Raw genomic sequence first — 16,526 nt, 5'->3', positions numbered from 1 at the left:
TACATATAATATCCCTGTTCAATGTTTTAGTAATTTGATTCTATATATATATACATAAATTTGAAAAAGCATATTCCTCTACATGATGCTTGAAATATAAAAGTAAATTAGAATGATAATTTAAAAAATAATAATAAAATAATAAAAAATAATGCCAGTAGCATGGCAAGGCAGAAGAGAGAAAATAGCTTTTAATTATCATTCTAATTTACTTTATATATATATATATATATATATAAATTCCAAATAGCAAATGCTTAATGTATGGTACTCACCTTATACAATCTGCAATAGTTATTAGGGTGAAATGATGGCTAAATTTTGGATTTAATAATTTAAATTTAAATTAGTAAATTAAAAAAAGAGATAAAAAATAAATTAATTTGACAGAATTTAAAAATTAAAATAAGCGCAAGGAGGCAAAAGTGCACAACTCCACTCCATTCCTGGTTGTCATGAAGGAAAGTTAATTAAAAAACTCTAAGTAATATAAAACTGATAAGGCCAATAGTCATAACGATGGACTTTCGTTTAGTTAAAACGTCTTCAGTTGGCAAAGTTGAGTAGAGAGTGAGCGCTTGCTGTATTTAAAAGAAATATCTATACGCCCATGATGCTCTTTGAAACACGTGGGAATCTCAAATGTGAGAGATTCCAGACCGGGGAAAGATTGAAGGGGAGTTTTGCATTTATGATGTTAAATTTAGAGTGGTGACGGAACCATTCAATAACGAGAGCCTCATATTGGAGAATTTTGTAGCTAGTTTTTAGTTTTACTATAATAATAGCGGAATAGACTAGGGGGTGCGGTTGTGGGTGTGTGTATGAATTGTGAGCTCGGAGCTAGATTGTCCTGTTCTTAAACTGTTATAGTGATAGTATGCACGTGTATCAAGAGGTTTTTTGTGGAACCGAACTTTGTTGTAGTGCTTCCAATATAGAAAGCATTACAGTTTTGTTGGCATCTGATCAGATATATTATGTTGTTCATATTGCTTATCAGGTACTTGTATGTATCTTTATATGTATTGAATAAAGATCCCAGTTTGTTGTATGCTGAAAATATGAGTGATATCTGTACCTGTAAATACCCGATGGAACTGTGCAGCGAGTTCACTGTGATAGGAAAGGATGATACGTGTATTTGCTTTAGTAATATGTTTGTTGAGTAGTAATGAATGGGCCTGGTGTACTGGAATCCATGGTTGAAATAACATACACGTATAAATTATAAATCCAGTTTAATGTAAAAATACAAATATATATACTAACAGGCAGTAGCTTTCGAGACTGGCGTGTCTCTTCATCAACTGAAATTCAAATACAAAATACAACGGATAAGTGCAATGAGCACTTATCCGTTGTATGCAATGTTTATGCAATGAGCACTTATCCGTTGTATTTTGTATTTGAATTTCAGTTGATGAAGAGACACGCCAGTCTCGAAAGCTACTGCCTGTTAGTATATATATTTGTACCACAAATTTAAACATATACACCAACCGTTTATAACTGATTTAATAATAAAATAAAATGATACAAAAGAGACTGTAAAATAATATTTACAAAAAACTAATTTACAACTAAAATAAAATAAAATAAGTAAATAAGTTAAAATACATTAAAATATAAATTTAAAACCGATAAAAACACTATTAAAGCTTTCGGAGGTGTCTACCTCCTTCCTCGACAATAATGAATATTTAAGCGACACATCCTTGAGTACCAGGTTCACGGCACACATGGATGACCAGGTGCATACTCGGTATTCCTTTCACTTGTACCAGAACCGGAAGTGGTCTGGGGACGTGGAAAACTAAAACGTTTATCTCTGGCAAAAACCACCGCCTCAAAAAAAGTGGGTGAAGCCTAACTCCCCTGTCTCTGTTCATGCTATTGTTGCCAGAGGATCCAATCCACAGACTTTCCAGCCACTTGCGGTCCCAGAATCTATGTGCCCGGTCAAGGATGACAGCGTTGTCGGGGGAGATCTGATGTTGTTTTTCCCAATAGTGCTCGGCAATGGCTGATTTATTGAGCTGTGCGGTCCGTATCGCTCTCGAATGTTCCCCCAGACGGTCCTTGAGACGCCGTCCTGTCTCCCCCACGTAACATTCCCTACAATCCGGGCATTTGATCTCATATACGACCCCACTACTAGAATCCCTAGTAATGGGGTCTTTGACCTGTGACACTACTGTGTGCAACCTCCGGCCCGGGAGCTGCACACAGCGTGTCTGAAAGTTGCGAGGCATCCTCGCAATGCGATCCGACAGGCCCGGATAGTAGGGAATATACACTGTGGTAAGCGGTACAGGCGGAACTACCCGATTGGGCTCTTCCTCTCTATTGTATTTATCAATGACCCTCTGTGGGTAACCGCACCTCATAAGATCCGTCATTATTTGCCTAATTTCCTTCTCCCCCTCCTCAGAGGTGCTGCAATATGTCCTCACCCTACCCAAAAGCGCTCTGGCCACACTATTTTTATGTTGGACAGTCTGTGCCGTCCTATAATGTGTGTACTGGCCCCTACACATTGGTTTCCTATAAACCTTAGTTCTAAGTCTGGGGCCTTCCCTATATACCATAATGTCCAGAAATGGGAGGGTACCATCTATTTCTACCTCCGAGGTGAATTTTATAAAGGGGGAAAAACCATCGAGAAATGAGACCACATCTTCCTCTCTCCCCCTTCTTTACAATAGTAAACGTGTCATCAACATATCGTTTCCACTTACGCATAGGGAACTCCAATCTCGCAAAAACCCTATTCTCTAGTACCTCCATAGCCAGATTTGCAACAATGGCGCTGATTGGAGAACCCATGACCGTGCCGTGAACCTGTTTATACATCACTCCTTGGAAAACCAAGGTTGTACTGGAAAGACATAATTCAACTGTGGTTCTGGCCAGACATAGTTCTGGTACAAGTGAAAGGAATACCGAGTATGCGCCTGGTCATCCACGTGTGCCGTGAACCTGGTGCTTAAGGATGTGTCGCTTAAATATTCATTATTGCTGAGGAAGGAGGTAGACACCTTCGAAAGCTTGAATAGTGTTTTTATCGATTTTAAATTTATATTTTAATGCATTTTAACTTATTTACTTATTTTATTTTATTTTAGTTGCAAATTAGTTTTTTGTAAATAATCATATTTTTTGTAAATATTATCTTACAGTCTTTTGTATCATTTTATTTTATTATTAAATCCGTTATAAACGGTTGGTGTATATTTTTAAATTTGTGGTATGAATAATCCCAACCTTAGAGGCCTTATTGCAGATATATATATATATTTGTATTTTTACATTAAACTGGATTTATAATTTATACGTGTATGTTATGTTTGGTTGAGTTGTTAATATTACTTTTTTTTGCAATGAAAATAGTGTGTTGAATTAGTTGGGGTGGATAGTTCCTAGCTATAAACGTTTTTGTGAGATACTGGAGTTCTTTGGATAAGTCATCTTGTGAGGAGGTGTATTTTATGGCGTTATGAATTTGATTACATAGGACGGCTTTTTTTGTGCTAAGTGGGTGTTGCGATGCGAAATGTAAATATTTCCCTGTGTGTGTATTTTTTCTAAAAATCTTGGTGCCCAGTTTGGTGCCTGTTTTGTAAATGGAAAGATTGAGGAAATTAATTTGATTGTCTGCTTCAATTTCAAGTGTGAATTTCAATCTATCGTGTATTGAGTTGAATTTTGAGAAAAGATTGTCTATTGTGGATTTATTACCTATTATAAGTGTATCATCTGCATAGCGTGTGTATAATTTTATCTCTGAAGGGGAAGGGTGTAAAATTTGGTTTTCTATTGTAGCTAAATAAATTTCAGACAAAGGGGCAGAAATACCTAGACCCATGGGTAGGCCAAATTTTTGCTGAAAAATTTTGTTGTGAAACCTGAAATATCTGGCATCTAGTAATAATGAAGTGAGTTCTAGGATACTGTTAACCTCTAATACACGTGCATACTATCACTATAACAGTTTTAGAACAGCACAATCTAGCACGGAGCTCACAATTCATGCACACACCCACAACCACACCACCCTAGTCGATTCCGCCATTATTATAGTAAAACTAAAAACTAGCTATAAAATTCTCCAATATGAGGCTCTCATTATTGAATGATTCCGTCACCACTCTAAACTTAACATCATAAATGCAAAACTCCCCTTCAATCTTTCCCCGGTCTGGAATCTCTCACATTTGAGATTCCCACGTGTTTCAAAGAGCATCATGGGAGTATAGATATTTCTTTTAAATACAGCACAGGCTCACTCTCTACTCAACTTTGCCAACTGAAGACGATTTTAACTAAATGAAACTCCATCATTACGACTACTGGCATTATCAGTTTTATATTACTTAGAGTTTTTTAATTAACTTTCCTTCATGACAACCAGGGATGGAGTTGTGCACTTCTGCCTCCTTGCGCTTATTTTAATTTTTAAATTCTGTGAAATTAATTAATTTTTTCTCTTTTTTAATTTACTAATTTAAATTTAAATTATTCAACCCAAAATTTAGCCAACATTTCACCCTAATAACTATTATTTATTGTGTATAAGGTGAGTACCGTACATTTAGCATTTGCTATTTGGAATTTAGTCTAACAATCACGGTATTTTAAGAACTCTATAATTTCTCATATTATATATATAATATATAATATTAAAAAAATATATGTTATATGATAGCTATTACAATAATATAACTATAAACAAAATTACAATTCATGATACAAATTATATATACAGCAGACTCTCGATTTACCAGGATCGGATTAACTGGGAAGCAGATTAACCAGGACACTTCAAGATTCCAAATAAGAAGGGAAAAATAAAAAAAGAAAAACCCCAAGAAATCATAAAATTCAAGAAATAAATAGAATAGGTATAACCAGATGTTTTGCAAGTTGTAAATAAGTGACAAGCAGCATTATAAGTCGTCATTGGGATATTAGTATATCTTGCAACCCCACTGTCTTTACACCCGCCGCTAAAAAAAAAAAAAAAAGAACAAATGTTTAGTTTGTTGTGTCAATTGTTGTGTTCTGTTGCATAGCAAAAAGACAAATTTTGTTTCGTTATTTATGTCAGGGATGTTGAAATTCTTTTTATAGTAAAAAAAAATTTTTTTGTTTAGAAATCGCGAAAATGATGGGTAAATGCAAGAGTTGCGCTTTCAGTTAAACAAAATTTTGAAAATGGTGCATCCATTAAATCTCTAATGAACCACTGTAATGTTGGTGAGCGCCTCAGTAGCCAGGTGGGAAGGAACAGCAGCGCATAGCACACGCTTCTTGATTAGACTGGGGTTCAAGCCCGTCACCACCATATACGGAAAGGTCAGGGAATGGTGGTCATTCCCTGACCTTTCCGCATATCCCCGGAGCAATATGGCTTTGGTCACCAATAATGTTGGTGACCAAACCATACGTAACATCGTAAAAAAAATTTTTTTTTTTAAGGATGGTAAAATTTAAAAAAAAAAAAAAAAAAAAGCAATCAATAATAACGATCACTGCGCGCACAAATTGCACAAGTGAGATACAGAGTAACAAGCAAAAAAATAGGAAAGAAGACAAGATTCTTACAATTTATTTATGGTTTTTTTTTTTATATGACTGAAGATTTCAGTGAAGGGTCAACACATTTCACCATAATATCGTAAAAACACACAGAATTCCAGCTATCAGTATTATCGCAAATACAATAAGATCAAGTTTACTACCTGTTTATAATTAGATGCACGAACATAAAAGTCCAATAACACGGAAAGTGCAAATTGTTTTTATTGTTTTATGGAAGTGACTTCCAGAAATATGCGTTAGCAAAATGTGAGCTCTCGCAGGGTGATAATAATGAGTTTTCGCCTAAACCCTGTGAAGTTCTTTATAGAAAATTTCATTTTGACTGTTATCATGGTGCCGACTAAGAGAATAAGTGACAGCGCTACTAGTAAATCTACCAACAAAAGGAAAGCGATCGATTTGGATCGGAAAATTAAAGTAATAAGGATGTATTAAAATGGTCAAACATTAACAAGTATCGTGCAAAATTCAGATTTGTCAATAATAATATAGTAGCAATATGTTACTAGTCATTCCCGAGTTACGTAAAACTCGACAAAGTAAAAAGTCCTGGAACATATCTCTTACGTATGTCGGGGATTTCTGTATTTTTGGATTAACCAGGAAATCGATTATCTGGGATTTGTTTTTTACCATCTATTCCGGAAAATCAAGAGTCTACTGTATTCTATATATATATATAATATAATATAATATAATATAATTTTATTCTTTATACAGAGGTACTAAATAAACAGCAATTACAGATCAGCACAAAATTAAAAAGATACCGTACACCTTTTTATTATGAAATAAATATATAAATTAAAAAAAAAAAAAAAAAAAAAGTTTAAGTAACTTAAACCCAAATTATGTGGCATCCCTGGAATGTTGTTGCAGCACCCCGGTTGAAAACCACTGAACTAGACATTTGTCTCAACTCTTGTGTCAGGATGAATTTGAATGCATATCGCAATCTACAAATGAGAAGCACACACACTGTTATAGAAATAGCTCTTTAAGCACTGTACTAGAAATTTTTTATAAGATTAAGATTATTCCGTTTTTATGAAAATTGCAAAATTTTTGTAAAAACCAAAAATTTTGAACCATTTCACAATTACGAATATTTTTAACAACTGGTTTATGCGAACCGGCTCCAGTTCATCACCGTTTGTCACAATTACTTGATACTTTGTTGGAAGCATGGTTACAATTAGACCACTAAAACACCTTATAGTCTATGCTGCATTGCACACTTGCTGCTATTTGAAAAAAGCTGGCCAAATTCAATACTTAATAAAGATTTGTATTTTTTTGACCAGTGTGTGTGTGTGTGTATAACAAGGTGGATAGATTTCAGAAGTATTTCTCTGAACAGTTCTCATTTAGCATTTGTGTTTGTTAGCTTTACCAACTGTTCCCACTCAGATGGGTTTTATTTCAAAGAATCTATGCCAGATATTCCTAAACTTTTATACCTTGCACACCTCCTTAAAATATTTCATAAATTTCTTGCTCCCTCCTCCAGCACAGGCGCAAATAAACAGATCTCACATAAAATTTAGTTATGAGCATACATGCTTTTAAAAATTAAAATATTCTTTACATTTAATACATTTAATTTTAAAGGTTGAAATAAAATATGCTTCACAGCTGGATTACTGGAATGGTATATCTGTATTTTGTTAAAAAAATGCTTCGTACAATCTCTAGGGAGGCATGCTGCACACTTTCTAAAGTCTAAATATGTTCCACATTAATACATTATGATTACTACTTGCAGAAGTTCTCAATACAGTTGGTTTCTGGTAAAAATGAGGTCAAGAATATTGCTTTCCCACAAGACATCTCTAACATGGTGATAGATGAAGCAGTCATTTAATCGATTAAGAAATATAATATCACTGCTGTATGAATGATCCATCCAAAGTCTCCATGATAATACATCCATATCTGCTGTCCCCTCCATCTATTTGTATAAACTGTCATTGTAACTATCAACTAACACTTTTTATCAAACCAGATGGACATAATAATATCTTGATGGTGCTTGCCTATCAGTGTTCTTTGCAAATAAAAGCATAAAGCCCCCTTTTCTGTGTTTGTCTTTCCTGTACACGTTATTTACCATATTGAAATTTCACATCTAATATACCAGAACAAGACTATTTTTATGTTAATTATATTTTGTTGCATAATTTATTAACTGAATTAATAGCATTGGCATAAAACCATATAAGAGTCTGTCATTTCACAGTCTTTGTATCTCTCAGAGAGGGGTATCCAATCTTTTTTTCCAGGAGAACAAAACAGATAAAATGCTGAAGGATAGACCACACAGGTTGCAGGCTACAAAAAAAAGTTCCTCACCACTAATCATGCATTTTCTCAAAATAGGATTTAATTTTCATTGATAAGCATATATATATATATTTACAGTTTAATTGTTTACACTTAATAAGTACAAAAATCCAACAAAATTATTACATGGGCACTAATAACATTCTTATTAATTGGATGTATCTGTATGTAACTGAATTAATTGGATGTAACTGAATACTAAGAACAGATATTTTCAAAATTTAATAAAATTTGACTTAAAAAACATTTTTATAAAATATTTTCAAAAATCTTGAAACTATATTTTGTGATATGCTAGGTTTAAGCTCAGGAGAGAGATGCACAACATTTAGAGCTGCTACATGGCCAAGACTGCATAAAGCCCATGGGCTAGGGGTCAATCATGCCTCTTAACTTAGGTGCCTCCATAGCCAGGTGGGCAGGAGCAGCAGTGTGTAGCACACGCTTCTTGATTAGACCGGGGTTCGAGCCCGTGACCACCAAATATGAGGATGCGGAAAGGTCAGGGAATGACCACTGCATATCCCCGGAGCAATATGGCCTTTGTTGCTAATGCTCCTAAAAACCAAACAACAAACAAACATGTAGTTGCTTATGGTAAGTGTTAATGGAGTTCTCTCCATAAAAAGGTCTCATGGTACACAGTATTTCAGCCATTTCAAAGCTCTTATATACTTCCTCATACTTCACAAGTTTTATATGTCCTAATAGGATACTTAAGTTGCAGAAAGAATCAAATCTATCCATGCTTTTGACCAAGACAATTTATGATCTGCATATTCCCCCTCTCCAAAAGCATCAGCAAAGATGTCATAATTATCTTAGAATAACTGAGAATAAATTTTCTATGTGGAACCTATAGATGTTCCATGTTTATCATAATGGTGGTACTTTTTTTTTTTTTTTTTGTTTAAAGAACCATTCAATTACTGTACTTCACACACATATCTCATAATTTCATCCAGTTCTTGAATACTTCTTAATGACTAAGTTTTGGGTTGTTCTTCAACATCACCCTCTAATCGGAGCGATTACATTTTCTGCTTCTTAGTCTCCCTCTGCTGCAAAAACAGTAGCCATGACCAAAGTTTAAAAATTTGACATAACATAAGGCTAAATTAATTTTATATGGTTATATTATTAAGTATAACTCACTGATTCCAAAATTCGAAGTACTGCTGGCTCTGTTAAGCCAAACAAATCCTCTCCAGAAATGAAGTTGGGAAAAACTTTAATAGTTTGGCCATCCTTACGTAGTTTTTCAATTGGTCTTAATACCTGTTGCCATACTCCTATTGGATTGGCAAAAAAAAAAAAAAAATATATATATATATATATGAAATTTCAGTTTACTGAATTCCAATAATTTTGAAAGCAGTTCTTTTTTAAATCTAATAAAAATCTGAATTTCTTTAAATCATAAATTTAGGGCATTTTAGCAGCAATGTTATCATATTGGCACATTCCAATGTTGAATGCTCCTTAGCAAAACCAAATAAGTAATCAAAATCTGTCACCCAAAGCACTAAACCAAGGTGTTTCATGTATTTTGAAAGAAAGCAGTATACCTACACACTTTTGTGTCACTTGCTAATAAATGGCACAATTATGTATAAATCACTAGTTGCTGTTCTTCACAAAAATTCTTGAAATCATCGAGCAGACAGACTGCCAAATAAAATATTTAATGTATAAATAAATGTCTGATGACTACTAAAATAACCTGTATTTGACTAAGATATTAAACTGTTATGAAACAAAAATAAATGAATAAACATAAAATATACATAAGTTTAAAATAATTAAATCAAAATAAGCTGTCGGCCACTAAATCACTACAGATGTTGATGAGGGGGTACACACTGCCTTTATCAACCAATAACAACAATACTCACAGAATGACAAAACTATTATAATATAGTTACCATACATGATAACTATAACTTGACTTGAAATTGTGCCTTTAATGCACTTAAAAAATGAGAATTTATTAACTCATGAAACAAAGTGACACACACACACACACACACACACACACACACACACACACACACACACACACACACACACACACACACACACACACACACACACACACACACACACACTTCAATCACAATAAAAATAATGAAATAAGAGTTATTGTGGAATAATAATAATAAAACTGACACTTGAACCTTAGTCTACATTTCAGCTGGCAACAAAGATCTCAGGTTTCTAGGTGTAAACAAATTACAATTGTCTGCCAGCAGGTTTTCATACCTGAAAAAGCTCCTTTAACATCTCTGGATGTTTAAAGGAGTTCTGTCCTTTCAATGAATTGAAAGGACAGACTTCATGGGATACCTGGTTCCTGGGCAATGCAATACTGTCATCCCTCTCACTAGTGGATGAACCCACCGCTTGGCAGGTGTATAGGTACACTGCATTCACATAGACGGTAATTCAATGTCAGTATGGATAAACGTGAGTTAACTGACTTTGAAAGAGGGATGATAATGGGTGCCCAATGCGTGGGTCACTATTGCGGAGGTGGTACAGAAATTGCACTATTCTCGTTCGACAGTATGAAGAGTATATCAGGAATATGCCATTTCTGGAATAACATCTCATTGTGGACAGCACTGTGGGCAGAGAAAGTGGTGGATGAACGTGGCTGTCGATATCTGTCTCACATTATTTCAGCCAACCAGAGAGTGACAGTGACACAATTCACCACCGACGTCAATGAGGGAGGTGCCAGAAATGTTTCCACCAAGACCACCAGGTGATTAATAGCTGCAATAGGTTATGGGAGCTGCCGACCCACCACAGTCTCAATGCTAACACCACGACACAGGACTCTACGTTGGGACCTCTGGTATGTCTAGATGCATCTCTGAATGGTCCAAGTTATGTGTCCATCCTTGCAGAGAATATGCATTTCGTCATGGTCATTTTGCATCCACAGGGCAATGGACTCTTCCAGCAGGACAATGCGCCTCCCCACAGAGCCGTTGTGACTAAAATATGGTTTGAAGAGTATTCTGCAGATTTTATAACCATGGAATGGCCTCCCAGTTCGCCAAACACGAACTCTGTGGAGCATCTCTGGGATGATGTCGAAAGGTCCACATCATCCCAGAGATGATGATGATGTGGAAAGGTCTGTTTGAGCTTTGGATCCTCCACCTAAGAATCCGACGGAATTATGGACAGCGGTGCAGCAAGCATGCATGGAAATACCTGTGGAGCGTTTTCATGAACTAGTGGACTCATTGCCTAGCTGTGTAATTGTCCTTATCTGGGTGAAAGGTGGGCCTACCCGTTACTAGGTGGGTATCCCATGATTTCTGTCCACTCATTGTACTACATCACTTGTTATTAGTTCTTCCTTGATGCTAAGCAGACTATAATTTTTTCCAAGTAAGATACTAAAAATTTTACACATAGTTTGAAATTCCACATTACTATTCAGAACTTTATTTAACTTGACTTATTTTTGTACTGTATTGTCCAATCTTCAGTTTTATTGCAATTGTACTGCACCTTTTTATTAAGTCAATAGCATCATTCAGTATTTGGCCTCCTTTTTCTAGGCTTGTGAGGTGCGTGTGTGTGTGTGTGTGGTAGTGCAGTGGCTATAGCATGCCTATTCATGGGTATGTGCTAGAAAATAAATGTTAGCCACATCATTTTCATTTCAGAAAACAGAAAAATTCATTAATGTTCGCTTCATCACCAATAATATGCTGTAGTATCATTGGTTCTCAGAGATTAACCTGAGAACAATGGATGAAAGTTCTGTCTTGTTGATAGTGGGGGCAGTCAATCAGAATATGTTTGAATGGTTAGATGTGCTGAACAGTTTGGACACTGAGAGGATCATCACCTGTGAGTAGATGGAGGTGAGTCAGATAACTATGTCCTATTCTTTCCTGTGCAAGTACCACTTCTTAAATAGAACAGGTGCAAGAATATTTGCTGGTGCTATTGGAGTAGTGTTAAGTAGGTTGGAATTCTATCTAAGGGGATAAACAGACTTAGTTTCACAGCAATTGCAAGCAAAAGTGAAACTTATTTTTGCACTGAATCTATTTGGACATGCAACAGCCTGGAAAATGAGGTGTTAGGGATTTCAGGGCTGGCAATTCACCACCAATGTCAACTAGGGAGGTGCCAGAAATGTCTCCACCAAGACCATCAGGCGATTATTAGCTGCAATAGGTAATGGGAGCTGCCGACCCACTCGAGTCGGCAGCTCCCATAACCTATTATGGGCTCCTCGCGGAACAAGCAAATATATATGAGCTGTATTAGGGTTATTACGAGCAAAAACAGGTGAATGTATACTTGCATATACACTAATTCTGACAGTATAGTAAACAAATTTAATGAATTTGAAGTACTGGTTAAATCATCAAATGTAGGCATTTTAGGGATATTGGAGACTGTGCCACTCAGACATAAGGGATGCAAAATTTGAATATGGTGAGTATAAGGTTTACAGAAAGGATAGACAGAATGGGTGGGGGTTATCCTCTTGGTTAAAACCATACAGAGTAACACAATATATGCAGATGATGTGGGTGGCAAGTGCAATATTGAATTAGTTTAGAGTGACATAAGAAATGGAAAAACTAGAATGAGAATTGGAGATTGCTACAAGCAAAATGACATGACTACGATGAGCATAATGAAAAAAAAAAAAAAAAAAATTATACAGGCAGGCAGAGTGGGCCAGTAGATCAGAATGTTTATAACAGAGGATGTTAACTGTCCAAATAATGAGAAAGCTTGTGGGCTGGTCATTCACAGCTCAGTAACAGAAAATTTATGGATTTATTGAATGACTGTTTTTTTACAGCAGCAGCATGCTAGAGAGGCAACAAGAGAAAACAATAATCTTGAGATGATTATCAGTAATGACTCATTGTGCAGTAAGAATATCCAGAAAACGGAACTGCTAGGTGGCAGTGACCATAAAATATCGATGTGGGATATAATTAAAGATATAACTACTGTCAGATGTAAGGGGAAGGGATTTTCTTTCATAAAGGCAACTAGAATGGTCTCAGACAGTTCTTAAATTGACAATGTTACCCCCAACTGCAAATTTAGAATTTGCAGTTAGGGGTAACATTTATTACCAAGTAAGAGAGATAGTGCAAGGTTAAGCCCTAAATGGATGTCAAGATGATGAGACTAGTGGAAGAGAAGACAAATGCATGGAATAGTAATACATTAGTAATGGACCTGAATCATACAGCAAATAAACTAGTCTACAATCAGGTAATTAAGGGGGATTAGACAAACTAAGGCATATTATGAGAAGCCTTGGATAAGAATCAAAGAAAAATAGCAATGAATTCTTTCCTTATGATAATACTAGAAGGAAAGGGATGAACATTAGCCCACTACGAATGACATAACTATTGATGATTCTGTTCGGGTTGCTGACAAACCAAATAAACCTTCTGCATCTACATTCACACATTAAGAAGTTTTTAGGTATGGAAATACCAGAAGTACACCAAGTTATAACTAGGAGCTAAATGACTTCATTGTAACTGAGAAGTGAAAGATAAATTGCTGGAGTCAAAAGTAAAAAAAAAAGAATCCAGAAGATGATGGGATTTATCCAGTTATATTAAAATAAGCAATAAAAGAGGTAAGCAAATCCTTCGCTGCAATTATGAGGCATCCTTGAATTCAGCAAAGGTTCCTATAGACTAGTGGTGTTCACGAAGGGAAGGGAATCAAAGGTAACGGAACAAATAGACATGTAAGCTTGATTTCTGTTCCAGGGAAAATAATGGAGTCAGTGGCTAAAGAAGTATTACAGGAACACTTTCATAGAAAAGTGATTTCCTATTCTGTGATTTCCATATACAGTCAGTCCTCGTATAACGTGTTTACACTACACGAATTCGATCATACATGATTCATAAATAGGGGAACGATATCGTATATAACACGAACCGAATTCACTTATGCACGAATCGCCTTTTTGTTTACAAGAAATGGCAGTCGAACACGGAATCACCCCAACCGAATGCAACACGATAGGAATGAAGAGAAGATTCTGAAAATGTATTTATGTTTTTTATATCAGTGAAGGAGAATTACATTTAACCATAATAACATAAAAACCTGCACAATTCCAGCTATTGGTATTATCGCAAATGCAATTAGATCGAGTTTACTACCAGTTTATAACAGATTCCACTAGCAGGAACGCAACTGGAAATTGTTTTTATTGTTTTATGGTAGTAACCCCTAGAAATGTGCTTTAGTAAAATGTGAGCTATTGAGGTGTTCATAATGTGTCTCTGCATTTACGGTGTTGTTTATTCAGTTGCTACATGTGTGCAGCTTTGTTTATGTGTATCAAGCGATTTGATTTGATTTGATTTTGGTAATTGTTGGCGCATCGGCTTCTGTGGCCATATTGCACCTCCCAAGGTTTTTGCAGTACTTTGATCCAAGCCCCAGGCGGGAATCGAACCCGCGACCTTTGGGTTGCCGGGCATGTACTTTACCCGCTCGGCTAGCCCGGTCGGCTGTGTATCAAGCGTGCCTCCTCATTTTGTAATTGTGCTTTATTCCCTAAAAATGAGTAAAATACTTAAAAGGTGTGAAAAGAAAGCATCCTGATGAAGACACTACAGATTCAGAGAGAAAAAGAAAAGCAATATCGACAAACAGAGGTCAAAAATTCTAACCCGGGAAAATTTGTAGTGGCCTCATACTAGCATTTATGGCCAAATTCACACTGGCCTCCGGCAAGGCTTATGGTTGTTGTTGTTATTTGATTTTTAGGAGCATTAGCAACTAAGGCCATATTGCTCTGGGTGAAGTGGTCATTCTCTGACCTTTCCGCATCCTCCGTATTTGGTGGTGACGGGCTCGAACCCCGGTCTAATCAAGAAGAGTGTGCTACGCACTGCTACTCCTTCCCACCTGGCTACGGAGGCGCCTAAGGCTTATGGCCAGTCCACCTCTGTCGATAGAGAAAAAATATGAAATTGCAAAACACTTTGAGTGAAATGAAAGACCATGTGATATTGCACGTGCTACAGCCCTAAATGAGGCAACGCCGAGAATTTCAAAGAATGCAGAGAAAATAAAAACAACTTTCATAGCAGGAACAACTCAAAGTGTAATTAAAATCCATTGGATTAAGGCACAAAGAATTGGAAGAGATATAGCGGCTGTCATCTGTTTCAATAGAAAATTAAACAAAAAACAAGTTTGCTTATGATAAAAGCAAAAGCATTAGCAATATTTTTTACGTAATAGTCGTAATAAAATACTTACGTATTTTATTACGGTAATTTATTGTGTTTGGTAATGTTTTGGTTACAAATATGTGTTCAATCTTGGGTGGTCGGCACCTAACCCTATTTTTCCCATAGGGCCAGTTGTTTATATTGCATGATTTTGCATTTCACAAGGGTTTCTAGGAACACAACTATTGTGCTATATGAGGACTGACTGTAATTGGAATTATAAGGAAATCACAGAATGGGTTTATTAAGAGGAGGATCCTGTCAGACAAATCTGATTAGCTACTATGATGCAGTAAACAATTCAATTAATAATTTTGACATCAAATAATTAATTTCAATAAAGCTTTTGAAAGTGTTCCAAATAAAACACTATTGTAAAATTTAGAGCAGTGTGGCATTAAGGGCATGTTAATGCTGTGGATAAAGGGATGGTTGAATGGCAGAAGACAGAGGGTGGTTTAAATGGGTGCTGCTCTTCTTGGACTAATGTTATTAGCGGAGTTGCTCAGAGGTCAGAGATGGGCCTCTTACTTTTTGCAATATTTAGTGATGAAGGCAAGCTTATTGTCTAAGTTGGCAGCCAGCCATTTACTGGTCAGGGTACTAAAATCAAGGCATTCTACTGCAGCAAGACCTATAAAAATTAGGCATATGGGCTAAGTAGGAATTGAAGGTTAACAGCGATAAATGCAAGGTACTGTATATGAGCAGTACATACCAATAACATACCAATTAGGTGGTACTACATTCAAGATGGTGAAGAACAGAAGAGACCTAAGGATAATTGTACAGTGCAGTGCAGAAACAATTTGAATACTGTTCGTGTACTGTGCAATATGTAGGCAATGTTTTGCAGCCACCGATGTTTGCTATACTGATTTTCTTTCTTTTTTTTACATTTTTCTTTCTTTCTTATCTTCTTTATTACTTATTTAGTTAAAGTTTATTGGGGCAGAATGGTTGGTCTATTTTATTTTATTTATTTTTGTTTCACCCCACTGGTCATGTTGTTGAGGATGGCTTTCATCTATGTTCATAGTGATGTTTCATGCAATTTTTACCATTAAGGTGGTGCTGCTAAATTTGAATTAATTGGCATCTTTTCTAAATTATTTTAGGAGTGCATGAATTTCTATTTGCTACTTACGTGACTTGATATGTGACCGGCATGTTCTTTTTATATTAAAATTTTATATACAGGGTGTTTCAAAATTATGTATACGCACTTTAAATATTTATATTTAATGAACGATATGCACTAATTTAATTTTCTTAAACTCATTACAATAATTTAATTTTTGTTTTCTT

General features: G+C 35.6%; 1 protein-coding gene across 5 annotated transcripts in view; it reads right to left on the bottom strand.

The window, feature by feature from the left end:
* LOC150080216 (histone-lysine N-methyltransferase 2C-like) overlaps positions 1–16,526 on the bottom strand; it is a 1,301,638-nt gene that overhangs the window by 98,539 nt on the left and 1,186,573 nt on the right. For all 5 annotated transcript variants that reach the window (XM_090381514.1, XM_090381519.1, XM_090381517.1 and 2 more), the window contains one exon: positions 9,103–9,239. In XM_090381514.1, the coding sequence (XP_090237640.1) occupies positions 9,103–9,239 (137 nt within the window). The remainder of the gene's footprint in view (positions 1–9,102; positions 9,240–16,526) is intronic.

This window comes from Mastigoproctus giganteus, chromosome 9 (genome assembly GCF_048544385.1).
Source record: "Mastigoproctus giganteus isolate SK-2022 chromosome 9, ASM4854438v1, whole genome shotgun sequence".
Lineage (NCBI taxonomy): Eukaryota > Metazoa > Arthropoda > Arachnida > Uropygi > Thelyphonidae > Mastigoproctus > Mastigoproctus giganteus.
This window is presented reverse-complemented; position numbering and strand designations above follow the sequence as displayed.